Below are 27,675 nucleotides of genomic sequence, written 5' to 3'. Positions count from 1 at the left end.
GGAAGAGAAGACCGGGTCGAGTGTGTGTCCGGCGTAGTGGGTGGGGGTGGTCACCAGCTGCTTGAGGCCGAGGTTGGCGAGGTTGTCCAGCAGGGTGGTGGTGTTGCGGTCGTTGTTGTTCTCCAGGTGGAAGTTGAGGTCCCCGAGGAGGATGTAGTCGGCAGAGGGGAGGGCGTGTGGGCTGATGACGTCGGCGATGTCCTCGCTGAATTGTGTGCGTGGTCCCGGGGGTCTGTAGATGAGGGTGCCTCTGAGGGTGGTCTTGGGGTTGACGTGGATCTGGAAGTGCAGGTGTTCGGCGGGTGCGAGGGTGTCGTCGGTGTTGGTCGTGATGCGGATGGTGTTCCTGTGGATGATGGCGATGCCTCCTCCTGTCTGGTTGACGTGGTCCCTCCGGATGATCTTGTAGCCGTCCGGGATGGCGATGGCTATGTCGGGCGCTGAGGAGGCGTTCATCCAGGTTTCCGTGAGGAAGGCGACGTCTGGGGCTGTGGTGTCGAGCAGGTTCCAGAGCTCGACGGCGTGTCTGTGGACGGAGCGGGTGTTGAGCAGGATGCACTTCAGGTGGGTGCTGCTGGCGTTTGGCTTGGTGGGTACTGGTGTGGCGTGGGTCCGGTTGCAGGTGAACTTGCAGGAGTGGCAGCTGAAGGGTCCGTGGGTGCGTCTCGGTGTGGCTCGGTAGCAACCCGGGGTTCGGCCGGTGTTGAGTGCGATGAGGTCGGTGGCGTCGTAGGTACGTCGGGTCGGCTTCCGTCGGTGGGGGCCAGGGGTCCTGGCACTGGGCGCGGTCCAGGCGCGGACGGGCGCAGACGGGCTTACCTTTGGCGCACCTTCGGCGCTCAATGGGTGCTCCCGCTACGCGCGTCCGCTGCGCGGTCGCTGAGGGGGCATCATAAGAAGGGAGCCGGGAGGGCGGGTCAGCTGGGAGGCGGGATCGTCTGGTCCAATCGTCTGGCGTGGGGGCGGGTCCGCAGGCAGGAAGCGGCGGGAAAAACGGGAGCAGGCAAAGCGGGCGGCCCAGCGGTGGCAGGGGCGCCGCGACGGCGTCGGCTCTCAGCGGCGAAGTGTTCAGGCAGCGGGAGGCTCTGGGGCAGGAGAGGTGAGGAGCGAGGGGGTGACCAGGCCAAAGGCGCAGTAGTCACTCCCAGGTGGCAGGCAGGGTCCCCTTAAGAAGGGAGCCGGGAGGGCGGGTCAGCTGGGAGGCGGGATCGTCTGGTCCAATCGTCTGGCGTGGGGGCGGGTCCGCAGGCAGGAAGCGGCGGGAAAAACGGGAGCAGGCAAAGCGGGCGGCCCAGCGGCGGCGGCTCTCAGCGGCGAAGTATTCAGGCAGCTGGAGGCTCTGGGGCAGGAGAGGTGAGGAGCGAGGGGGTGACCAGGCCAAATGGTACAACTCAGCTCTAATTCAGCACTGGTTGATGAGAAGGAGGAAGAAGAGGAGGGTTTTGTCTTCAGGTGATGACTGAGCCCACCATTATCTTTGTAAAGAGAAACGCCACACGTAAAAACACACTCGGTGTCAATTTCTGTGAGAATCCAGCTCTAGCCAGTGAGCAGTGCCTCTTTCCGAAACCGAGGCACAAGTCACAGGGTGACGGTGCAGAAAATGTGAAGTACACTTAACTGGAAGCTTCCATGAGAACCCCACTTCAAGCAAATACTGTACTGATCACTCTGTCACTCTGTTTCTAAACAACTGTTCTAAAGAACACAAAAACTAAATCTTAGTTAGGCCCCTGAAGAGCCGAACATACTCCCTTCTACACTACAAAGCAGGCTCCCTTTCAGACGTGAACATCCGCGTTATATTACACAGCAATAAAAAAAACAAACGGAACAAAAGTGAAGGGAACCAAGTAATACCATCCTGACCGAATTTATCGCAATTCAGAATAATTGGCAACATAACGAAAGTACAGTTTTTATATTGCAAGAGCCTCTTAGAAGGTAGGCTATTCAGCAGACACGTGGTCCTCAGTAGTGGAAGTTTATGGATGGCTGTGAAGTGGGTGAGGGGGCCAGAAAGGATGACAAAAATGGAGCACAGCGCTATAAATCCGGCCATACGGGTAATTTACACAAGCCAAGGCTTACCTCAAGAGTGCTGGCCCATTAATGTTCCTGGGGGAGAGGGGGGTCTCCCGAGGGAAAGCACAGGCCCTTCTGGCCAGTATACACCAAGAACAGATGGAGCAGTGGCGGCAGGCATCCACCCACCAGACTTTAAGAACATCCATAAATCCAGTGGAGTGGACGAAAGGGATCGATCGGACCGGTACCCCAATGCTGAAAGATTGCGCTGTTCACACACAGCAGACTGAAAAACATATAGAGCACACATACAGCAGACACCCACTCAAACAGCAGTCACACCACACACAGCAGACACCAACCGAACCACTTACCCAATAAACAGACACCCACCCACACAGCAGACACCCACCCATCCACTCAGCAGACACACCAAACACACACAGTAGACAGACACCCTCTGCCCAAGAGGATTTCACACATCCCAGGCAATCTGCGCTTGCCCGAGGCCACGCAGTGGCCATCAGGAGGGCGGGCTCCTAGTCACGGAGGGCTGCCCCCGCCCACCTTGTGGCCAGCCACTCCTCGCCTGGGCAGGTATCGCCCAGTAGGAGGTAGGCGGGCCGCTGACGCACGTCCGGGGCGGCGAGGAGGAGCCTCTGGGGGTATATGACTCCAGGGCACCATTCTGGAGGCCTCTTTGCCGCCCCGGACGTTGCGCGACAGCGTCGGGACACTCTTTTGACGAGGAGACTCTAACGGTGAGTGAGGCCTATGGGACTTACCCCCCCTCCGCCTACCCCCTCCCTGTGGAGGTGCGAGTCATGGCTAGGCGGCCCACTTAGCGTCGGGCCGCTGTGGAGGCGGGGGTCGCAATGCGGCAAAGATTCACCCCCGTCCCGCCCCTTGCTTCGGGGTGCGGGCTATGTTGTTTGCCCACGTGGCCGATGGAGCTGCACATGGGGTTCGTGTCCCTTTCAGCCGCAATACGGCAAAGATTTATTCCCGCCCCGCGGCTTTCTTTGGGTGCGGGCTATAACGTTAGCCCACACGGTCGCTGGTGCTGCCCGGGGGTTTTGTGTCCCTTTCCTCCACCAAGCCCTCATCTCCTTGGGAGCTGGGCGGCGCGAGTGGCCAATCTTTGGGCCTCAGTGGGAAGGGTGAGCTGGTGTGCTGGCCTTGTGGGTCCCCGACGATTGGTGCGAACGAGGCGGGAATGTTTTACACCGTATGGCCAGAGCGCATCATACTGTCTCGGCCCGGCGGCCCCCGAGTGGACGATTTGTCGTATTCATTCACTCGGGCCGGGCAGGGGCGGTGAGATTGCGTCCGCTTGCCTCTCCCTCCCACAATCTTTTCCCCTGTGAGCCCGTGTGTGGGTCCCCCTTCTGGCATTCGCCTCGGGTAATTTTGTTTCGCTGTTTTTAGAATTTAGCCGTCGCACGCACAAAAAATCACGTGAAAGCTAAATGTTTCATTTACTGCATTGCTCGTGTTAGTTTAGCTTTTGGTGTTGGTCAGCCATTTAGAATGTTGCTTTACCCGGACTTGGCATGCATGCTATCGGCTAATTCAGCAATGCACCATGCATACAGGCGACCGCTCATGTTTTGTTCAGCATGTGGGGGGGGGGTGGTATTTCATGTGTGGGCTACACACGATTGTATGCTAATATCGGGCATGTAATTTTTCGTGAATCCCAACGAGGTCCAACGCTTCCCTCCGTGCTGTCTTTAAATGAGGGGCGGTACTCCTGTGAGGGATATACATGTTTATGGAGTGCATTTTGTTCATGTTTTGCCTAGTGATTTATCATGAAGTACATAGCTGTTTTCTTTTGTCGTTCTAGGCATGTATACCACCTCCATTGTAGGTATTGTCATATGTGGCGGGCGGTATTCTAGTATTGGGTTGCAGTGTCCTATTTTGGCAATTTTGTTCGGCATGTGTAGGGCGGTGGCCCCTGAGCACTTTATTGAAGCATAAAGCTTTCTTCGTGCTGCCACGTGGTGGGGGTGCCGCCATTTTATGGGCAGGCCTCGAGGTGCTGCCAGGGCAGGGCTACATTCCGGGGCACAGGATTAGGCGAGGGAAGTATGGTTTCTGGGATGTACGTGGCCTGCTGCTATGGCTTTCCCAGCAGTTATGTTCACAAGCGTTTAAAATTCTCCCCCCCACCCGTAACCCCATGTTCCTCACCCTAGCGCCACGGCGCCATGCCGAGGTTCGCTTGCGTTCGGCAAGTTGTTCTGCGAGGCTCCAAGGGTTTTAATCTCTGGGCCTCGCTGGAGCGCAGTCGCAGCGGGATCCTTGAGGCGCTGGCCCGTCTGGGCTGGGTGCTGGGTGAATGTCGGGCTCTATGGCACGACCGGGGTTTCCCTGCAGTGGGCCGAGTCATGGCCATGTTGCTGTTTCAATGTTTTCGCCTCCGTGTCCAATATGTTTATGCGATTAATTTAGCATAGTGTGTACTATTGGTTAGACTGCTTCGGGGACAAAAAGGGCATGCTGGGTGGCAGGATGCAGCCGAGGCCGGACAGTAAGGTACTGGTCGCGTGGGTTGACTACAGAGGCAGTATGCCATGCTCCAGGTCCTCGTTTATGAGTTAACGGTGGGGGCTGAATGGTTAACTGTGTCTTTTCCTTCGATTGCAGGCCTTACTCGCACCCCCCCTTTTTTCGCACTCCCCTGTGCCACGTGGTCCTCGCAACTTCAGCTACTTTTGTGAGGTATGTATCCTACGCTGGGGCTTCTTCATGTAGGAGACGTGTGGGAGGTAACCTGCTAAAGTGCAAGGCTTTCCTTTGGCAGGGGTTGGGTTCAGGGTAGCTATATTGCCAGCTGCCTTAGCGCCTCCTTCTCAACGTCGCGCCCCTGCCCCGGGGCGTGTGGAGTGGGTACATGCATCGGTTATTCGGCAGTAGTGGGTTCGGTTGTCGACACCTCATCCTTAATAGTCCCATGACTTTCGCTGCTGTGGGCCTCACGCTGTGGGCGCAGCTTGTGTGGCATCATTATTAATTGTGCCCCTTTATCCCCGGTTACAGACTGCGCTCGCATCATCTAGCCAATTGCGCACGCCCGACGCCACGCGGATTCAAGTTTCTCTAGTGGGGAGGTATGTATACTACTGGTGAAGCGGGGCGGGCATGTTCTCGAGGGACCCCTGTATGGGCGCTTGCTGTGATTAGCGGTGCGCATGTCGGTATGCTGTCAGAGTTACAGTCTCTTTACTATACAAGACACGTTCTGTTATTTTCGCCTACTTATGGTATCATCTCCTGGTGATTGTTTTTATTCCAGTTGTGTGTGTAAGTGCTCAACCAGATACTCTCACAATGTTTCTTATAGTAGGCGTCTTCCCATCAGATAGCCCCACGTCCATTCTAGGGTCACTCCATGGTCACGGCCAAAAGATATCATGGACGGTCAGGGGTCCCCCCCCGCTTTTCACACAGACGTCTCAGGTTGATGACTCAGGCATAGGTCCCTCCCAGGATGCCCAGATGAAGGCGCTACTGGACATGATCAAGGCTAATGGGGTGGCGTGGGCCAGTGAACTTTTGTCGGCCAACCCCCCCAAAAACCCCGGGGTTGCCCCCGCCTCCAGTGCCCCAGAAATAGACATTGTGGAGGATTCTGGCACTGTGAGACCCAAGCGTGTGAGGAAACCGACAGTGAAAGATTTCCCAGCGGAGCCCCCCCCAAGACCAGGGCGGCTGAACCGGTCAGAAACGTTATTGTGCACGCACCTGCCTCCCCCCCAGCGGTGTTCCGGGCTAGCCCCCCCCACCCCCTCGCCCGGTGGCTGCAGCTGTGGAATTTGCCACCCAGGAGGATTTGGGTAAGCTCACAGACACCCTAGCTGTTTTTATGTCTGAAGTTAGAGCGGGTTTGCTTGCCGCTCCTTTGCGGTCTACGCCTCCGGTGCCCCCCCGGGTGGTGGAGCCTGCGGTTGTTGTCCCCCTTTCTTTGCCGGAGGAGGCAGCTGTTGCTCGTGTGTGGGGTGGGTCCCCTGTCCCAGGGGGGGACAGCTGTGCAGCGCCTACTGGCCTCCTTATCAAGTTGGCTTCCCAGACGGATATGGCGCTTCCTACCTCCGCTACCACTCCTATCCCTGCCCATGTGCTGCCCCACACTTCCCCAGCGTATGTAGCTGCACCCGCGCTCGCGCCTGTTTCTGCGCTTGCCCCTGTTGCGGCCCCCATGACGCCTGCGCCCTTAGCGGTACCTGCGCCCCCAGCTGTTACGACGCCTGTCCCGGGAGCGGCCCCCACGCCGCCAGCAGTGCTGATGACCATGGCTCCCTTATTGTCTGGCAAATGTTCCCTCGCTTGGCAGATCCCACAAGCAGCGAAGGAAGGTATTTGGCGCAGAGAATTCATCGACATCTTTTCTCTCCTGATGGTGGGGGCCTATGGTGTTGACATTAGAAAAATGGGTTCTAAGGATGAGGATAAGAAAGCTCGTTTCCAGTCTTGGCCTGAGAAAACGATCAAGAACTGGAGGCAGGCTTTCTCTATTTTGGCTGCAGTTATTACGGAGCGCTTCCCTGAACAGGCCCAGGGTTTATTTCAATATGCCAGTGTCATTACTGATGAAGCAGAATCCTCTACTGGCTTGGGGTGGTACTTGTATGACTGTGAATTTCGCAAGAAAATGTCAGTGTGTCCTGAGCTGGACTGGGACCAGGTAGAGGTGAGATTCTGGATGCAGCATATGGGGAAGGGAAAATCCGAAGCTGTGGCCAAAACCAGTCCCCAAGTTAAGGCGGAAACAAGTAAAGGGTCTTCTGAGAAAAAAGGTAACTTCAGACAGTCCTTTCGAGGGGGCAGAGGTGGAGGGGGGTTCAATAGACAGGTCTACAAGAAGGGCTTCCATGCAACATGCAGATTGTTTAATGCGGGTAATTGCACCTGGGGGAAGGCGTGCAGGTTTGCACACTCCTGCAGTAAATGTGGTGCGGCCCATCCAGGATCAAATTGTGACAAACGTGAGGCTGCAACCAGCGCCTCTGGCAAAGACAAATAAGACCCCTTACAGAGTACTGCCGCCTAGCAACCCTCCTTCCACGTCCCCCCTAACCCAGCATTCTCCCCTGCCTGCCCACCCTGATCACATTGCTTCTGCTGTCTCCGGCGGAGACTCCACCCTCCTTCATGCTAAGGGCCCGCATCCTGTCATCATCCCGAACTTGTTGGCCTTGCTGCGGTCCTACCCCAATGAGAAAGACAGGAATGTTTTGACTGAAGGTTTTCTAGAGGGTTTCAGGATCCCTTACCAGGGTCCCAGGGTCAGTAGGGACGCAGAGAATCAGAAGTCTGTTAGGGAACTCCCTGAGATCGTAGACAAGAAAATCTGCAAGGAAGTGTCTTTGGGGAGGGTGGCAGGCCCGTTCATGTCCCCCCCTGCCTGATTTTGTGGTGTCCCCGCTGGGTGTGGTCCCCAAAAAGGAGCCGGGGGCTTACAGGTTAATTCACACCCTTTCCTTCCCAGAGGGCAATTCTGTGAACTCTTGGATACCAGAGGGGACCTGTTCTGTCTCCTACTGTTCCCTGGACATGGCTATTGACCTAGTAAGGAGAGCGGGGGAGGGGGCCTGGCTTGCAAAGGCAGACATTGAGGCAGCATTCCGTTTATTACCTGTACACCCGGACAGCCAGCATCTGCTGGGCTTCAAGTGGAATGGGGAGTACTATGTTGACAAGTGCATGCCAATGGGGTGCGCCATATCATGCGCTTTCTTTGAGGCTTTCAGCACCTTCATACAATGGGCCCTCTCCGCGAAGTACGGTGTCACGGCGGTGTCCCATTACCTCGATGACTTCCTTTTCATTGGGAGGGAGGGCACGCAGGAATGTCAGGAGGGTTTGAATTGCTTCATTGACTTGGCTAGCCACCTGGGGGTGCCTTTGGCGCCTGGCAAGACTGAGGGTCCGGCACAGGTCCTGACCTTCCTGGGCATAGAGTTGGACACACTTACAGGTGTGTCTCGACTCCCGGCCGAGAAGGTGCTGGGGCTGAAACAGGACATTCAAGAATTGCTGGGAAGGGACAAAGCACCGCTAGGGGTCATACAAAGTCTCCTAGGCAAACTGAATTTTGCGGCTAGAGTCATCCCAGTGGGTCGCGTGTTTGCAAGGCGGTTAGCTAGGGCCACTGCTAAAGTCACTAAACGCCACCACTTTGTAAAACTGTCTTCAGGCCTAAAGAAAGACTTATTGATGTGGGATGAATTCCTGTCAGACTTCAACGGGATGGTTATCTGGAGGTCCCCGTGGGTGGAGAGTCCCGAAATCAGTATGTTTACCGATGCCTCTGGGCGGGAGGGTTTCGGGGCAATTCTGGGGGAGCTGTGGTGCGCGCAGGAATGGCCTAATGCCTGGCGCAAGCGGGGGATCACTTCCAACATAACGGTCCTTGAACTCTTCCCTATTGTGGTCTCCTTGCATCTCTGGCTGGCCACTCTGTCCAACAGGAAGGTCCTGTTCTGGTCGGACAATATGGCGGTGGTCCAAGCCATCAATGGTCTAACAGCTAGTTGCCCCCTTGTTCTTTGCTTACTTCGAGAACTGTCCAGCAGGTGCCTGCGCTGCAATGTGGAATTTAGGGCTAGGCACATTGCGGGGGTCAAAAATGTAGCGGCTGACGCTCTTTCTCGTTTGCAGTGGGACCGTTTCCGGGCGGCCTGCCCACAGGCGAGAAAGGAGATGACCCCCTTCGCACCAGGACTTTGGCGCATCTTACAGTGGAACAGGAACTGAGAGAGTTAGGCGAGAAGTCTTTAGCGCCAGGAACAAGAAAGCGTTATGCTAGCCACCGGGCCACTTTCCTCAAAGCTACTGCTGAATTAGGTGTGGTGGCCCTTCCACTGGAAGATAGAGTTCGGGCCTTCGTAGTCTGGGCCAAGAAACAGAACAAATCACACTCTTGGGTCTGCGGTCACCTGGCAGCCATCAGTCACGAGGCTAGGTTGTCCGGGGTGGGTGATCCAGCTAAGTCTTTTGCAATCAGGGCAGCTCTGAAAGGCTGGGCGCGGGAAGAACCTATGACTCCTGATAACAGGTCCCCTATTGAGTTCCCCACGTTGCAGGCCATGTTGGGGGTCCTACAGTCGGTGGTGCATTCTCACTACGAGGCTTCCCTTTTTTCTGCAGCCTTCATATTGGCATTTTTTGGGGCATTCAGGAGCAGTGAGTTAGTTGCACGCTCCAAGGCAGACCGGTCCGGGGACGCCCTTGGGGTGGCGGACGTTTGCCTCTCGGATGAACTGTCTATCACGCTCAGACGGTCCAAGACTGACCAGGCTGGCAAAGGGTCAGTCATCCGTTTGGCCCCCCTCGGTGATCCCCGCTTCTGCCCGGTGTCCGCTTTACAATCCTACCTGGCGCACCGTCCTGCGGTACTGGGTTACCTTTTTATCCACCTGGATTACAGCCCCCTGACCAAATACCAGATGGATAAAATTATGTTAGCTTGCCTGGATCGGGCGGGTTTGTTGAAGCAGGGTAAAAGGTTCTCCAGTCATTCCTTCCGTATAGGAGCGGCAACATCAGCCTTCAAAGCTGGCTTACAGCCAGACAAGGTACAATTGGTAGGGCGTTGGGAGTCCCCCTGCTATAAACGTTACATTCGCCCTTGAACGGGGTATCCTGGCAGGTCCAGGTTCTTGTATATTTGCTTGCGGTGCTCCATTTGGAGTTTTTTTGCCCAATTTTGCTGTTGTGTGCAACTTATTCAATAAACAGTCTTGAACATATTGCATCTTTTTCTTGACAGGGTCAAGAGTGTGGGTCTTGGGGCATTCCACAGTCGCCAGGTTGGGACGGTGGGCTGCAATCAGGAACTGGACCCAGGGCTTCAAGAGCTTGGAATGTGTGTGGCTGGGCTTTCCTGGGATGCGATGGAACAGCTTGCTGCACAGGTTACAGGAAGCCCTTGCCTCCGCAGGGCCTCCCCCTCAGCATTTGGTAATTCACCTGGGGGGCAATGACCTGACCAATTTGGGGAGATCTACTTTGCTGCAAAAAATGAAAGTGGACCTGGGGGTCATCTGCGGGCTCATGCGGGAGTGTGAGATTTGGTGGTCAGAAATTGTCCCAAGGCGAATCTGGCGGGGCGCTAAGTCTAGTGAGGGAATTGAGAGGTCCAGGAAAAGAGTCAACTGTGCCATGAAAAGATTCACCCAACGGAGGGGCCTGGGTTTCATCAAACACGAGATGATTCAGGACAAAGTCAAGGGTTACTTTGAAGCTGATGGTGTTCATCTTACGCCTGTGGGTTTAGACCTGTTCCTCCTAGACCTTAAAGAAGCACCGGTGAGCAAAGGTTTCAGGTAATGAGTAGTAGCAGTGGTGGGGGGCCCGTGCGGCAGCGGGTACCACCGCACGGGCTGTGGCGGAGTTACTGGGCGATCCGGAAGAAGAGAGGTGCAAACACTGTACTTCAGCGGGCACATATGGGTGCCAGAGCCTAACCTGTAACCTCATGGGAGGTGCAGAAACTCGTGGCGGCGCCCCAGTAGTCCTTCGGGCGGTTGTGGGCCTGTGCAGCCGGGGGTTTGCCTAGTCACGCCCTGCAAGGGGCGTGGGTAGTATAATTATAATAATTGTGCAGCAGTTGGGTGGTTCGCCACTATGCTGATTGGCTCAACAGGCGGGCAGGTGGCGAGAATGCGGCCTGCCCTTTTGATCGCCCGTAAGATAACCCACCATCATTACATATGTTGTATGTAATAAACCTGCAGCAAATTATTCCAAACTTAACACTTGTGTCTGTGTGTTATTTGCGGGTTTGGGCATCACGGGGGCGGGGGGTCCTGTGGCCCTGATGTGACTATGTTCTCGGCCTGCAGGGGCCACCCCCCCCCCTCTGCCGGAGCTGTGTGTCAGGTGCCTAGGAAGAGCCCACGGCCTGTTGTTATAGCAAGGCTCCGCGGTTGACAGAAAAACAAATGGCTCGGGGTACAGGAAATCACAAGGGCCATTTGAATAGTAAATTTTTATTGTATAAAGTTAATTAAAACCTTTACAATATGATAACATAAATCGCATAAATAAAAAAGTACAAATTCTCAAGTGATTAAAAGGAAAGCTTTTTTAAACGTCCATATATTTGGTGTTTATTGTAAGAGGTGTTCAGTGGATCTGTTCGTTGTGCTTCACGCATCCGCTTTCAGGCCTTTAGTTTCCTGTTTCTCGATGTTTTGTATTAAGTGCAGTGCCTTTTGACAGAATCTTGCAGCTCTACAAGCTGTCTGCAGTTGTTGGCTGTTCAGTGCTAGCATGACGGCCGGGCGGCATGTTCTAATTTGGAAAAGACGGAATGCGTGAAGGAGATAATAACGTCTCAAGTTTTTCAAAGAGGGACAGATGCACAATATGTGCATCATGGATTCTTCCTTTTGTCCACATAGTCTGCAGTCAGGGGTCGACCATGTTTGCTTCCATGCTGGTGTATGGTCTTTTAAGATGGAAGTGCCCAGCCGTAAATTTAAAAGAGTTTTTTGGGCGGCCATGGATATGTGGTTGACTTAATAGGGCTGCGGCTCCATTTTCCCGTACGTGGCCAACACCGTCCAACCGTGTTTTTTCTTTGCTGTTTCGGCTTTATCTGATAACCATGATCTTTGCTTAGCAGCCCCGTTGGTCACTTTTTTGAAAGCCGCAAAGGTTTGGTTTGTATTCCATGCCTTTTCCAACTTGAGGTCTGACAGGGCATTCTCACATACTGATTTCCAGTCGTTTTTTGATTTTGTCTGGTTTTTCATCTCCATCCAACAAAGACCCATAAGCGAGTCCTCTTGAGCTGCTCTTAGTTTCCAACATGTGATTAGAATGGCCGCTTGTCTGACTTGGTGCTGGTTTAATAGACCGAATTCCAGACGAATCTGCGATTGGGATACGCACCTCGGGATGTGAAACATGTATTTGAACAGCTCTGATTGTTGCGTGTTCAAGAAATTTGCGTCCTTGCCCTTGTACAATTCCGACCCGTATGTTAGGGATGGTAGAAACTTGGCTGCTATTACCTTCAGCAGCTGCGAGTTAGATGGGCAATTCAATTTTGTTTTAAGTAGATTTAAGGCAAAACGGAGTTTGTTTGCCTGAGCCTTGCTATGCAATTGATGATCTTTCAAAGTCCATCTGGCATCGACCATTATGCCCAGATATTTGTACGAGGCTGTCTGCTCTAGTGTGTCACCTGCAATGCGCCATTTGAAGGAATTCTTCCCTGGCCACGAGGCAAAACAGACAATCTTTGTCATTTGCCATTTGAATAAGCGGGAGATTGTTAAAGTTCACTCTTATAAAAGGACCTTGGAGTCCGGTGTCCAAGAGCACACCGCGCTGCACGTGGAGCCGAAACTCCGAACACTGCAACACTGCTCACTGCCAACGCACAGTTAATATAGGGAAAACCGCTACAAGTTACAGTAACACAGAGGAACGCCCCCCCCCACCAGGGGGCAACTTCCCAGAACTCCGACACCCCCCATTTTAAGGGGTCAGGGGTCGAAGGTTCTATCTAGAGGACAGAAAAACAAATGGCTCAGGGTACAGGAAATCACGAGGGTGTCATTTGCATAAGCAGGCGATGGTTAAAATTTACTCTTATAAAAGGACTTTGGAGTCCGGTGCCCAAGAGCACACCGTGCTGTACGTGGAGCTGAGACTCCGGACACTACACCACTGCTCACTGACAACGCACAGTTAATGTAGGGAAAACAGCTACAAGTGACAGTAACGCAGAGGAACCCCTTCTACTGCCCATGGGGAGTCACTTCCCAGAACTCCGACACCCCCCAGTTTTTAGGCGTTTGCACATTGTTTCTATGTTCTATCCTATTTTGGTTTGTTTGATAGGCTGCCCCCTCCCACTGCCCCGAGTTTATTGAGCAGGACTACATTAGTTGAAAAACATAGCAAACGTATTACGTATAATTAGAAAAGGGGGTCGGACACCAGCACGCTTCCAGCCAGACGGCAGGCAACCCCACAACCCAATGAAATGTCACACACCCGCACTACAGCCCGGGCGCCACAGAGTCTGTATGTGCAAAGCAAATCATTGGGGCGACTACAAACACCCGAGGGCGTGAAGTACAGGTGACATGGTACCCCCTTTCCAGCCGTCAGACACCTTTCCCATCTTGTTGTGACCCCTCCACTGGCCCGGCGCTACATTGGCTTCGCTTAGGCGCAGGGTGTGGATGCCGGCGGGAATCTAGGAGAAGCCTAAGTATTAAATAGCTGTCTCTGTTGTGGACTGGAGAGAAATGGCTGGAAATGGATTAGATCCAGAGAGCCTGGTTCACAAAAGAGCAGGGGTGAGGCCAGGGCCGGTTCTAGGATTTGCGAGGCCCTGGGCTAAAAGGGACCGTGCGAGGCCCCCTCTAATTTAGATAAGTGGCCCCTTGCAAGGAGACCATTCAGGGACACTGTGGGGGGCCCATTGTCCAGCATTTTTGCGCCCCCACAGTTTTAACTTTTACTCCACAAGCATTTCTCACACCTTCAGTCCGATAGGTGTGAGAATTGATTGTGGTCTAAAAGTTAAAACTGTGGGGGCGCCAAAATGCTGGACAATGGGCCCCCCACAGTGTCTGTGAATGGTCTCCTTGCAATTGAGGGGGCGTCTCCGTCTCCCTCTCCTATGCCTGCGGGCACCATCCATGAGAGGCCCAGGGAGGGGCCCCCCACCAATGGACCTTAATTGCAGGCGACACCTTTCTTTGAATAGATCGCCAGGGAAACAACAGGACACATCACCAGTGCGTGGCCCCATGCTGGTGGGCTGAGTGCGAGGCCCTGTGCAGCCGCCCACGCTGCCCATGCCTAGCGCCGGCCCTGGGTGAGGCGATGCTGATGTCTTCCTCAGCTTCGATGGGGGTTGCTTTGGGAGCACCAGGTTTGCTTCACTTCTCTCAGATTGGTTTGTTAGCCTGTGCGCTTCTCTAATGGAGCTGACCGAAAGAGAGTGGATGAGTTTCGCTATCCAACAGTAGGAAGCAGAATTACTGGAGTACCCACAAAGCCTTGCACTCCTCCTCTCCTCGCTATCTGGCGAATAAACTGAAACTCTCTGGAGGCTCTAGTCTAGACCATCACGTAACGCATAAAATGTATTGCTTGAACCTCCCACTTTCAAATAGGGCAGATCGATAGCCCAGTCCTTTTCAGGCAACGCAGTAAGAATCTGGAACTCACTTCCCCCTCAGCTCCGGACAACCACCTCTTCCCGGTCCTTCAAAACTGACCTCAAAGTTCTCCTCCTTTTCTTCTCCTTTTTAGGTCTCGGCCTGCGTAGGATGCGCCTGCGCAGCCTCGCTGGCCGAGAAATTTTGTTTTTCAGTGTGGGGGCTTGAACCCGCCCCTCTTCTCCATTGGCTGGCTTCCTAAACGGAGGCCAGCCATTGGAGGAGAGGGGCATCACTCCGTTCAAGCCCGGATTCGTGGGTGTGTTTTTTAGGTTCTTTCTCTCCTCTTCCCATTGGCTGGAATTTTATATTCCAGCCAATGGGAAGAGGAGAGAAAGAAAAACACGCCCCCCAGTCGCAAAATGGCGGCGCGTTTCTCCGAGGCATTCCTGCCTCGCCTCGGAGAAACATGGTGGCTCTTTCTGCAGCTGCTCGGCTCCACTCGCCTCCCCCCTTCCCTCTGCCCGCAGCCCTCCTCCGTCCCGCCATCTCCACCAGGACTAGGTAAAGAGCAGGCGACGGGCACCCTAATACTTTCATTTTTATTAATTTCAGTCCTCGCACTTGAAGACTCAACTCCCTATTGTCGCCACACCAAATGATTGTTTATGGGATCCTGATGTGTTTATTTCCATTCATTGTACACACATAGAGCGGCCATTTTAGAGGGGATGGGATGTATTATTAAAAAACAGTTGCACCGAAAGTAATGGTATACGGAACTATCTCGGATCATTAAGTATGCACTGAGTGAAGACTACCTGTTTATTATAAAGAAGCAATGCAATATCAATAAAAATGTATCGTAACAGTAGCATATGACAGAAAGATATAAGCATCTTATATAAGCATACGCGTTAATATTTTTTATAGACATGACTGCGTCTTACACTTTCTTGTAAACTGATATTGTGGATACGATTTCAGGGTGCGACTTTGCTATTCCCGAAGAAGTGCCGATGGTTTAGTCCGTTGTTTGTACTGTTGGAATTTGCCTATTGTCCCTTTTCTGTTTTGACGGTGACAGCAGTTCCGTGTCCACGTCCCTGATACTGTTGATGGAAGAGGGACGGTTTGGCAGCTATGGGATCTGAAGCTACCCCGGAGTGAGAGCACAGGACAGGCACGACGATTCTCAACTCAGACGAAATCCCCAGCGACTGCCACAGTCTTCTTTTGGTGAGGAGGTTAAGGGACTTGAGGGGACCACTTGGAGGGGTATTATGGTGAACTGCGGGTGCAGGTATGGGGTGCCTTGGATTGGAGAACTGCAGTGCTACAAAGGACGGATTACATGACGAGGACCGTTAAAGGGGCTCTGGAGGATAACTGAAGGAGACACTGGGACGCTGTGACAGATCCCTGGGTGAGGAGGAGTAGGGACGGGGGCTAATTACCAAGAGATCTGCAGGTATCTGTGAGTGGTGCTCAGCTCCACTCGCCTCTCCCCCTTCCCTCTGCCCGCAGCCCTCCTCCGTCCCGCCATCTCCACCAGGACGAGGTAAAGAGCAGGCGACGGGAACCCTAATACTTTCATTTTTATTCATTTCAGTCCTCGCACTTGAAGACTCAACTCCCTATTGTCGCCACCCCAAATGATTGTTTATGGGATCCTGGTGTGTTTATTTCCATTCATAGTATGTGTCCACAAATTAAATTACCGTGCTGGTACACACACCCCAATAATACGTATTACAGCAGTTTACAGAGCACGCGGCAAAATCAGAGCTGAGGGAACAGGTAAGAAGACCGCAAGTGGGTACAAAAACTATTAAGTTCTGGAAGTATATTATATTTAATATGGATATTTCGGATGAGAATAGTAATTTTTAAATAGTGTTTAACATCTGCAGATCTCAAAGATGGCCACAATATTTATGCACAGCAGAGAGGGACGTCCCTTTACACCTTCTTCTGTTTCTATTTATCTCAGTACTTTCGGACTCGTTACTTCGTCCCCTTTTTATTTCCATAGTTGTGTTACTTTTCTATGCTCCTCCTACTTTCTATCATCTTCCAAAGCGTGCTGCTGCCTAGGGCTTGTTTCGCCGGTTTTTAGGAGCTACTTACTGCAACGCCTGTGGAGCCGCCAGCATGGTGAGTCCGCTTGGGAGGGGGAACCCTTGCAGTGCCACCTCCCATCAAAGCTGTTGGATTGTTATCGGCCTCTGAGAGATACTGTTGAGTGCGATCCCGGGCTGTCACCTATGACTGACTCCCACCCCAAAGAGCAGTAATCTTGGAGTTGTTATTTGTGCTTCACCTTACCCATCACAATCTACAGCTGATGCATGCCTCAGCTATTAGCTGTTTTCTGAGCATTGACTCAGTGGTGTCACCTGTGCCATCTCCTTGCCACCTGATTACAAATGACACAGAGATCGATGAGACATTTTAATGTCACTTGAATGTATCGGTGAATCCGAGATTTCCTCACCAGGTCTGGGAGCCATCGAGCAGTGTTCGTAAAACCTCTTTTGTCAGACACGCAGATAGTGATACTGGATGCTCCCCTGCCTCCTCGCTGTGCTTGCTCCTCTGCCCCCTGGCTGTGCTTGCTCCCCTGCCCCCTGGCTGTGCTTGCTCCCCTGCCCCCTGGCTGTGCTTGCTCCCCTCCCCACTCGCTGTGCTTGCTCCCCTGCCCCCTCGCTGTGCTTGCTACCCTGCACCCTCGCTGTGCTTGCTCCCCAGCCCCCTCGCTGTGCTTGCTCCCCTGCCCCCTCGCTGTGCTGTGCTTGCTCCCCTCTCCCCTCGCTGTGCTTGCTCCCCTGCCCCCTCGCTGTGCTTGCTCCCCTGCACCTTCGCTGTGCTTGCTCCCCAGCCCCCTCGCTGTGCTTGCTCCCCTGCACCCTCGCTGTGCTTGCTCCCCTGCCCCCTCGTTCTTTGTGCTTGCTCCCCTGCCCCCTCGTTCTTTGTGCTTGTTCCTCTGCCCCCTCGTTCTTTGTGCTTGCTCCCCTGCCCCCTCGTTGGTTGTGCTTGCTCTCCTGCCACCTCGTTGGTTGTGCTTTCTCTCCTGCCCCCTCGTTGGTTGTGCTTTCTCTCCTGCCCCCTCGTTGGTTGTGCTTGCTCTCCTGCCCCCTCGTTGTGCTTGCTTTCCTGCCCCCTGTTCCCTCGTTGTGAGCGTTTTTTCTGGCCTCTGTTCCCTGTGTGTGGCTCTGTGTGTGAGGCTCTGTGTGTGTGGCTCTGTGTGTGTGGCTCTGTGTGTTGGGCCCTGTGTGTGTGTGTGGCTCTGTGTGGGTAGCTTTTTTTGTGGGTGACTCTGTGTGTGTGTGGGTGGCTCTGTGTGTGTGTGGGTGGCTCTGTGCGTGTGAGGGTGGCTCTGTGTGTGTGTGGGTGGCTCTGTGTGTGTGTGGGCTGCTCTGTGTGTGGGTGGGTGGCTCTGTGTGTGGGTGGGTGGCTCTGTGTGTGTGTGGGTGGCTCTGTGTGTGTGGGGGTGGCTCTGTGTGGGTGGCTCTATGTGAATGACTATGTGTGGGTGGCTCTGTATGTGTGTGTGGCTCAGTGTGGGTGCAAATGCAATAGGTCTCGCATTTGCGAGCGATTAAGCTATTGGCATTGTAAATGACAATGCCATTTATTTACGTTTTAAAAACAAAAACATAAATAAAAATAATGTCATGAGCAGTGCCAATAGCTCTAACTTTAAGAATGCCGAGACCATTGCATTGTAAATGCTTGTTCTGTACTCCGTGCCTATAGAAGTGCCTTTCCAGTGTGTTCTTGTGTTTTGAGTGTCTGCCATTTATTGTAGTTTTATACCTCTACTTGTATCTTGTACGCTTATGTAATTTGCACACATGTCACTTTTTCCTCTTGTAACGTATTGTTTGCTACCTCTTCCTGTATTTTGTTTGCTTTTGATACATGCACAATTGTCACCTTTGCCTCATGTAATGTAACGTTTGCTTTTGTCACATGCCTACTTGTAATTTCCTCCTCATGTAATGCTACTGTTCCTATTATGAAGCGCTCTGACACCTTCGGGTGAAGTCCGCACTACATAAAAACGCATAAAATAAATAAATATAGATAAGCCAGGAACAGGGAGCTATTCCAGGCGTGTGATCCGTCACTACAGGCCCAATCAGGGAGCCGGAGTGGCGCGTGCTGCAGGCATGAAGGCAGCATGACGGAGCTTTAGCTTGCTGAACTCTCCCTGAACCTTCCCTTAACACACCCCATCAGATAAGAGAAAAGCAATAAAACTGAAGGAAGCTGTAGATTCTGTGTCCCAAGGGCGTGTACAAAGGTGTCCCAAGGGCGTGTACAAAAAAGCCACAGGGTGGTAACCAAAAAGCTTAAAGAGCAATCGAAATGCAGGGTTTTAAATACATATGGACATTGACCAATTTAAAGCATGGGCAGGATCAGAAGTCCTTCTCCAAAAATACTTTTACCCCAATAAATCTCGCTACGCGAGCAGCGCATGTGGGCTGTAACGCTAGGCGAGACTTAAAAAGCATTCCTGGGCCATGGGCCAATGAGAGCTGTTCCTGGAACTACCGATACGTAGCTGGAGGGGCAGTCTCCCCCCCACGCACGAATCAGTGCAGCTGTGATCTGAAGGGTTTTAAGAAACAGATCTCAGAGGCGGTTCATTCCCAAAAACCCAAGAGGAGGAAGGGAAAGGCAGTTGCAGCCTCGGTATCCAGTGCCACGCAGCTTCTCTCCAGGGAGAAGGAAGCAACTTTGTCAAGAAAAATGTTTGTCTGCCAGTTGGGGCTTTTCTTCATCCTCTTGCAGGTAGGTGAAGCATTGTGTTCTTTTGTGGGACAAACCCCTTACCGGTTGGTTCCCACATTCTAACCCCAGAGGGATTACTACAGGAATACCTTAGGAGAGAAGAAATCTCAAAAGGGTTTGTGTAAATACAGTTATATTATGATCTGTGGCTGCATGTATGTACTTTGGGTTGTATAGCACACTCAGGAAGCAAACAGTTGTTTAGGTGAAATAACAAGAAAAAATAGACAGTTCAATTGTGCTGATATGCAAAGAAAGATTTCTTAAGATATCAGATCCCCCTCGCCCCCCCCACCCCTCAGTTGTGGTATTTCAACTGCTGGTGTATGAAAATTATGATACGGATGGACGAGGCTTATTCAACTCATGATCGTGCAGCAGACATGATGCATGTGCACAACGTCCCCCTCATTCACTAAGCACCTCTCAAGATGCATAAAACCCGTGCAAAACACTGCAACTGCTGGAGGTCACATCGCGATATATTTAGCTGCAGTGGAATCTGTCTGTATTAAACGAAAAACAAGAAACAGGGATACAATGTGAAAAGATCAGGTTCAGACTTGTCACATTTCAGAAGCTTCTGCCGCCGATAAAAATAGCAATTAAAAATAGAAACAAAATAAACTATCGAATGCAAGTACGTTCGATCTTTATCTTTAAATTTGCAATATAGAGGGCACACCAAATTTCAAGGAGAAGTCATTTAAAGAATAAGCATTGGCAATACCAATAGGTATGTTTTTTAAATGAATGGGCCACAGTGCTTCATTCAATGCAGAACTAATCCATCCATCCTTGCAGTAGTCCACTCATCGCCCATGGGCTCCTCAGTCATTCACTCTGGCACTCATGCATCTACTCAGACATCCACTGACTCATTCTCCCATTCGCCAGTCCACACCACCACACACCCAACTCGCCAATCAGTGAAGAGGCGCTTTCATTTATCAGTCGGACCTGGTGGCCATTGCTGCTAGTTTGAGAGATTCGAGAGTGCTTCCTGTATGTGAGACTGCTAGTCTGTGAGACTGCTGTCGATCGTGTGTAGCTGCTGGTCTGCGAAGCCTGAGAGTCATTTTGTTTGTGTGTATCTATTAGTCTGTGAGGGGTGTGAGTGCTGTCAGTAGGATGTGACTGGAGTACGCGAGGGGTGTGAGACTTCCATATATAGCATGATACAATGTGATAGTGGTGTTGATAGTGTGAGACTGCTCATTGTGAGGGGAGTTGGCTATCTGTAGTGTGTGAATACTAGTTTGTGAGGGGTGTAATAGTGTTTCTGGTGGTGTGTGAATATCACTCTAATGAGTGCTTTCGGTAGTTTGAGGCTGCTAGTGTGTGAGGGGTGCACAGATGCTTCCGAGAATGTGTGATTCATGCTCTGTGAGGGATGTGAGAGTACATCGATAGTGTGCAGCGACTAGTGTGTGAGGGGTGCACGAATGCTTCCGGGAGTGTGCGCATCATGCTATGTGAGGGATGTGATAGTACATCGATAGTGTGCAATAGCTAGTGTGTGAGGGTGTATGAATGCTTCTGGGAGTGGGGGATTCATGCTCTGTGAGAGTACATCGATAGTGTGCAGCGACTAGTGTGTGAGGGGTGCACGAATGCTTCCGGGAGTGTGCGCATCATGCTATGTGAGGGATGTGATAGTACATCGATAGTGTGCAATAGCTAGTGTGTGAGGGTGTATGAATGCTTCTGGGAGTGGGGGATTCATGCTCTGTGAGAGTACATCGATAATGTGCAACGGCTAGTGTGTGAGGAGTGTACGAATGCTTCTGGGAGTGTGATTCATGCTCTGTGAGGGACGTGAGAGTACTTCGATAGTGTGCAACCGCTAATATGAGAGGGGTGAACGAATGCTTCCGGGGGGGGTGTGATTCATGCTCTGTGAGGGATGTGAGTACTTCATAGTGTTCAATTGTTAGTATGTGAGGGGTGTACAAATGCTTATAAAAGTGTGTGATTCATGGATGTGAGAGTACTTCAATAGTGTTCAACTGCTAGTATGTGAGGGGTGTACGAATGCTTCCTACAGTGGGGGATTCATGATCTGAGGGGTGTGAGAGTACTTCTAAAGTGTGCACCTGCTAGTATGTGAGGGGTGCACGAATGTTCCAGGAGTGTGTGATTCATGCTCTGGGAGGGATGTGAGAGTACTTCGATAGTGTGCAACTGCTGGTATGTGAGGGGTGTACAAATGCTTCTGGGAGTGTATGATTCATGCTCTGTGAGGGACGTGAGAGTACTTCGATAGTTGCAACCGCTAATATGAGAGGGGTGTACGAATGCTTCCGGGCGTTTGTGATTCATGCTCTGTGAGGGATGTGAGTACTTCAATAGTGTTCAATTGCTAGTATGTGAGGGGTGTACAAATGCTTCTAAAAGTGTGTGATTCATGGATGTGAGAGTACTTCAATAGTGTTCAACTGCTAGTATGTGAGGGGTGTACGAATGCTTCCTACAGTGGGGGATTCATGATCTGAGGGGTGTGAGAGTACTTCTAAAGTGTGCACCTGCTAGTATGTGCGGGGTGTACGAATGCTTCCGGGCGTTTGTGATTCATGCTCTGTGAGGGATGTGAGTACTTCAATAGTGTTCAATTGCTAGTATGTGAGGGGTGTACAAATGCTTCTAAAAGTGTGTGATTCATGGATGTGAGAGTACTTCAATAGTGTTCAACTGCTAGTATGTGAGGGGTGTACGAATGCTTCCTAGAGTGGGGGATTCATGATCTGAGGGATGTGAGAGTACTTCTAAAGTGTGCACCTGCTAGTATGTGCGGGGTGCACGAATGCTTCCGGGAGTGTGTGATTCATGCTCTGTGAGGGATGTGAGTACTTCAATAGTGTTCAACTGCTAGCATGTGAGGGGTGTATGTATGCTTCCTAGAGTGGGGGATTCATGAACTGAGGGATGTGAGAGTACTTCTAAAGTGTGCAACTACGAGTATGTGAGGGGTGTACGAATGCTTCCGGGGGGGTCTGATTCATGTTCTGTGAGGGATGTGAGTACTTCAATAGTGTTCAATTGTTAGTATGTGAGGAGTGTACAAATGCTTCTAAAAGTGTGTGATTCATCAATCAATCATAGTACTTGTAAAGCGCGCTACTTACCCGTGAGGGTCTCAAGGCGCTGAGGGGGTGTGGGGGGATTCCGCTACTGCTCGAAGAGCCAGGTCTTGAGGAGTCTTCTGAAGGCGAGTAGGTCTTGGGTCTGCCGTAGGTGGGTAGGGTGGGTGTTCCAGGTCTTTACGGCAAGGTAGGAGAAGGATCTGCCGCCGGAGGTCGTTCGTTGGATGCGGGGGGCGGTTGCAAGGGCGAGGCTGGCGGAGCAGAGCTGGCAGGTGGGGGTGTGGAGGTTGAGTCTGCTGTTCAGGTAGGCTGGTCCGGTGTTGTGGAGTGCTTTGTGTGCGTGGGTGAGGAGCTTGAAGGTGATCCTCTTGTCTACGGGGAGCCAGTGTAGGTCTCTCAGGAGGAGGGTGGTGTGGCTGCGGCGGGAGGCATTGACGATCAGTCGGGTGGAGGCGTTTTGGATGCGTTGTAGTCGTCGTAGGTGTTTGGCTGGGATTCCTGCTTAGAGTGCGTTGCCGTAGTCCAGTCTGAGGCTGAGGAGGGCCTGTGTCACCGTTCTTCTTGTTTGGGTCGGGATCCACTTGTAGATCCTGCGGAGCATGCGGAGGGTGTTGTAGCAGGAGGAGGAGACGGCGTTGACCTGTTTAGACATGGAGAGTGAGGAGTCTAGGATGAATCCCAGGTTGCATGCATGGCCGGTGGGTGTTGGTGCTGTTCCCAGTGTGGTAGGCCACCAGGAGTCGTCCCAGGTTGAGGGGGTGGGTCCGAGGATGTGAGAGTACTTCAATAGTGTTCAACTGCTAGTATGTGAGGGGTGTACAAATGCTTCGTAGAGTGGGGGATTCATGATCTGAGGGATGTGAGAGTACTTCTAAAGTGTGCACCTGCTAGTGTGTGAGGGGTGCACGAATGGTTGCAGGAGTGTGTGATTCATGCTCTGTGAGGGACGTGAGACTACTTCGATAGTGTGCAACCGCTAATATGAGAGGGGTGACCGAATGCTTCCGGGAGTGTGTGATTCATGCTCTGAGAGATGTGAGTACTTCAATAGTGTTCAATTGTTAGTATGTGAGGGGTGTAGGAATGCTTCCTAGAGTGGGGGATTCATGATCTGAGGGATGTGAGAGTACTTCTAAAGTGTGCAACTACGAGTATGTGAGGGTTGTATGATTGATTTTGAGAGTGTGATTCATGCTCTATGAGGGCTGTGAGAGTGCTTCAATAGTGTGCAACTGCTAGTATGCGAGAGGTGAACGAATGTTTCAGATAGTGTGTGAATAATGCTATGTGAGGGATGTGAGAGTACTTTGAAAGTGTGCAACCTCTAGTATATGAGGGATGTGCGAATGCTTCCGAGAGTGTGATTCATGCTCTGTGAGAGATGTGAGAGTACCTCAATAGTGTTCAATTGCTAGTTTGTGAGGGGTGTACAAATGCTTCTAAAAGTGTGTGATTAATGGATGTGAGAGTTTTTCAATAGTGTTCAACTGCTAGTATGTGAGGGGTGTACGAATGCTTCCTATAGTGGGGGATTCATGCTCTGTGAGGGATGGGATAGTACTTCTAAAATGTGCACCTGCTAGTATGTGAGGGGTGTACAAATGCTTTCAAGAGTGTGTGGTTCCTGCTCTTTGAGGGATGTGAGAATACTTCGATAGTGTGCCACCGCTAATATGAGAGGGGTGTACGAATGCTTCTGGGGGTGTGTGATTCATGCTCTGTGAGAGATGTGATTACTTCAATAGTGTTCAATTGCTAGTATTTGAGGGGTGTACAAATGCTTCTAAAAGTGTGTGATTCATGGATGTGAGAGTACTTCAAAAGTATTCAACTGCTAGTATGTGAGGGGTGTACGAATGCTTCCTAGAGTGGGGGATTCATGGTCTGTGAGGGATGTGAGAGTACTTCAATAGTGTGCAACTGCTAGTCTGTGAGGAGTGCTGGTGGTGTTGAGGGTGTTATGCTTTTCTATTTAAGAGCTTTAATGAATCCCCTTTTTGTTTTCCATGAGGCCCAGACAGAAGACACGCCGGTATGTATTTAACAATCCATGAATATTACTCTTGGAACAACACTGCAGCAAACCTTCCAAAGCTTAGTTCTTTTCCTCTGCTTGTAGGCTTTAAAGGCCCATCTTCCCCAAAGAGGATGTCCAAAGACTTTGTTAATTGTGGGCATCACTGACCCAAGCTGTCCATTTATTTCGTTTTTAGAACCTTTACCTAGTGATTGATGGCAGGCGGGTTGCCCCATCCTCCTCTGGGGATCACCAGTGTTGTCTTAAGGATTTCCGGGGCGCTGTGCAAGACATATTTTTGGGGGCCCCTGTAGATAACAACTTTCAATTTTATTACCTATTTTCTAATAATTGAACCCCTGCATGATGCCATACTTTCAAAAATAGGCTTCACACAAAAACAGTTAAAACATGTCTTCCCAGGGCCCCCAAAATCCATACGATGCTGCTGGGCAAAGAATAACAGACTCAGAGGTAGAGGTAGGAAGAGAAGAGCGAGGTCTAGATATGGAAATAAACAGAGGTGAAACAGATAAAGCGTACTTTCCCAGGGGGCCCTTGGAAGATGGGGGCACGGGCAACTGCCCACTTTGCCCATGCCTTAAAACGTCTCTGCGGGATCACTGATCTACACATGTGCATGACTGTGTTTACTGGTGTCATGAAGCACCAGTTCCACCAGTGAGCAATCTTGGTCCCCTACTCCTGGAGTAATCCATTCTTACAGATCCTCACCCTCTGCTTCGAGCCTCCGCAGCAGTTTCTAGCTACTACTCTCCCTGGGTGACGCATGTCCGGGTGCATCAATCACAACATCTCTCCAGGTCCCCAGCTTGCGTGCACACAGTGTGCATGTGCAAAAAAGGGACATTCGCACGCAGAACATATATAAAACTTCACTGACTAAGCTGGTTCAACACTAGTCCGGACAACTACACGGCGCATGCGCCAAAGAGCACGTACTCAAGCATACTCCAAATAGGAACATGCTTGCACACCAGCTAGACTGGTATAGCCCTCCTAGCTATCATCCTCCACTTGGATGGTGGGGCTATGCCTCAGACAGAATCCTGACAGTCTACTAAACAATATATAACGCAATCAAATTGAACAAGAAGTAGGGAGCACACTACGGCAAATGGGCTATCATTAATTACTGCAACATGCACCACCGAACAGACACTGCATGCCCTTAGGTCAGTGGCATAGCGTAGGCGGGGCCACAGGAGCAGTTGCCATGGGCGTCAAATAAAATAAATATCTCAAAATGTAATAGATGAGTTTCGGGGTAGGGGTGTCAAAACTGGACTGGTGGGAGGGACTCCGGAAGTGCTAACAGTGTGCTCAGGGAGCTGGCAACCCACGCTACGCCACTGCCTCAGGTTGTTACGTTTGGGCATACCAGCTTGTCAGGAGTAGGAGACCCACCGTGCAACGTGCCACGTTGTACTGACCCAACTGCTGCTGGAACAAGCAGACAGCCTATTGATGGTTTTTCTCCTGCCACCGGCTCTGTCCTTTTGGACCTTTCATTGACACAGCAGGAGAACGTGGAGACATGGACAGTAACGTCTTACTGCATGTGACGCAGGATATGCATTTACATTGTCAACTGTGAGCAACTGAGCTACTTCATAAGAGGGCTAACACAAGCCTGATAACATGCTTGTAAAGATCATCAACAAATGAGCGCTGCCAAAGCTTCTGTCCTGTACCCCTTGTAATACAAGTTCACCTGTTTCTTGCAGAGAGATCTCGCAGAGATGACATGAGATATCGCCCCGTACCCAGCTTACCCCAATCGAGACTTGGAAACAAACCAGGATAAAGATGGGAGTGGGGAAGGAAGCTAAAGATGGCGAGATGATGTCCGGAAGACCAGTAGAGGACGTTTCTCTGTTCGGATAAACCGCGGACACCAGCTAGACAGGGAGACAAGGGAATACCTATTACAATCAGCACAGACAAACCCTCTTCCGGTCACTAAAATACACTCATGCGGAAGTTAGCGGTTATCTCATAACTGGACATCATAAGTTCTGAAGCCATCGATAGACTGAACAGAATAGCGCTCCTGCGCAATGCACACCAGTAACTAGCACTCCTGCGCAATGTACAACAAAGTAACTAGTGCTCCTGCGCAATAAAAGAAGAACCCAAAAACAAGCGCTCCAGCGCGATGCAGGGAACCCCAAAAACAAGCGCTCCAGTGCGGTGTGGCTGAATCAAAAAGTAAACACAAACAAGCGCTCCAGCGCGGTGAGGCTTTAATGTAAAAGTAAACACAAAACAATCGCTCCCGCGCGATGTGGCAAACGGTATGTTTCCTGTGCAACCAGGCGCTTGCTGACTGCCCCCCCCCCCCCAAGGGAACGTAGCTAATACTCCAAAATGTCGTATGAGGCACTTCCAGCCCCTGGGATTACGATGTTGGGTTTAAGCAGCTTTTCCATGCTGGCCTTTCCGACACAGAAAGGCAGTCGAAACTTGACTTTGGGGACCCCCAGCAGGGCCCCCTTGGGTGCATGGCCTACGGTTGGAGGCCTAGGGGACACACATATAATATATAATCACAACAAATAATTAAAAGCAGTAGAGAGACAGGGGCTGTCATGGTTCGGTAGGAGGATCCCCTTCCCCGATCACCTGGTGTGTTTGTGTGCGCGCTTGAACCATCACTCATGCGGAAGCGAGTCTCCTCACTTCTGTGTTGTTGGCAGTTAGCGGTTCAGCTTCCATGTCTGGAACCACCGCCACGTCACTCAGCACTTCCGGGGGAATCCGCATAACCTCAGTGGTTCCCACCGGCTCGGCGCTTCGTATTGACACCCGTGCCAGGACAGAGGCCTTCTTCGCCTGCAGGACGCCTTTTCAGGTATTCGGGGCCGCGCAGGAGCGCTACCCATTCTTCCGTGTGTTTTTGCCTTGACTTGCCGCTTGCGTACACCCTTCAGGATATCGCTCCTCTGCCTGTGCGTGCGCAGTGGAAGTGTCTCATACGACATTTTGGAGATTAGCTACGTTCCCTGGGGGGGTCTAGTCAGTAGGCGCCTGGTTGCACAGGAAACATACCCTTTGCCACATAGCGCTTGTTTTGTGTTTACTTTTACATTAAAGCCACACCGCACTGGAGCGCTTGTTTGTGTTTACTTTTTGATTAAGCCACACCGCGCTGGAGCGCTTGTTATTGGGTTTCCCTGCATCGCGCTGGAGTGCTTGTTTTTGGGTTCTTCTTTTATTGCCCAGGAGAGCTAGTTACTTTGTTGTACATTGCACAGGTGCGCTAGTTACTGTGGTGTGAATTGCACAGGAGAGCTATTCTGTTCATTCTATCGATGGCTTCAGAACTTATGATGAATGCAAAAACAACAGTTGATGGACAGAATGCAGAACAATGTCATACATTCACCCCAGTACAGAGATCTGGGCCTAAATCCATCGTTTTTTTTGCTCACCATGCCATTCCAGTTTGAACCCAGCCATATGCAAATCAGTCTTGACCCTGTGCCCCATGGGAACAGTCCAGCCCAAATTGCCTAAGACAGGTCCTACCTGGACTGGAAACAAGCATCCTAGGACCGGCATCGGGCTTTCAGCCCTCATC

At 51.6% G+C, this 27,675-nt stretch overlaps 2 protein-coding genes across 3 annotated transcripts in view; one reads left to right on the top strand and one right to left on the bottom strand.

Annotated features, from left to right (window-relative positions):
- LOC144797609 (B-cadherin-like) overlaps positions 1-27,675 on the bottom strand; it is a 696,579-nt gene that overhangs the window by 530,591 nt on the left and 138,313 nt on the right. The gene's annotated exons all lie outside the window — the stretch shown is intronic.
- Positions 18,448-27,675, top strand: part of LOC144797610 (EP-cadherin-like) — a 536,417-nt gene continuing 527,189 nt past the window's right edge. Inside the window, exon 1 of one of the 2 annotated variants that reach the window (XM_078668300.1) lies at positions 18,448-18,971. In XM_078668300.1, coding sequence (XP_078524426.1) covers positions 18,543-18,971 — 429 coding nt within the window. In that variant the 5' untranslated portion in view covers positions 18,448-18,542. The remainder of the gene's footprint in view (positions 18,972-27,675) is intronic. The other variant, XR_013603428.1, reaches the window with a different exon arrangement.

Source organism: Lissotriton helveticus, chromosome 12 (genome assembly GCF_964261635.1).
Source record: "Lissotriton helveticus chromosome 12, aLisHel1.1, whole genome shotgun sequence".
NCBI classification, from domain to species: domain Eukaryota; kingdom Metazoa; phylum Chordata; class Amphibia; order Caudata; family Salamandridae; genus Lissotriton; species Lissotriton helveticus.
The sequence above is the reverse complement of the archived record's forward strand: the minus strand, read 5'-3'. Positions and strand labels throughout refer to the sequence as shown.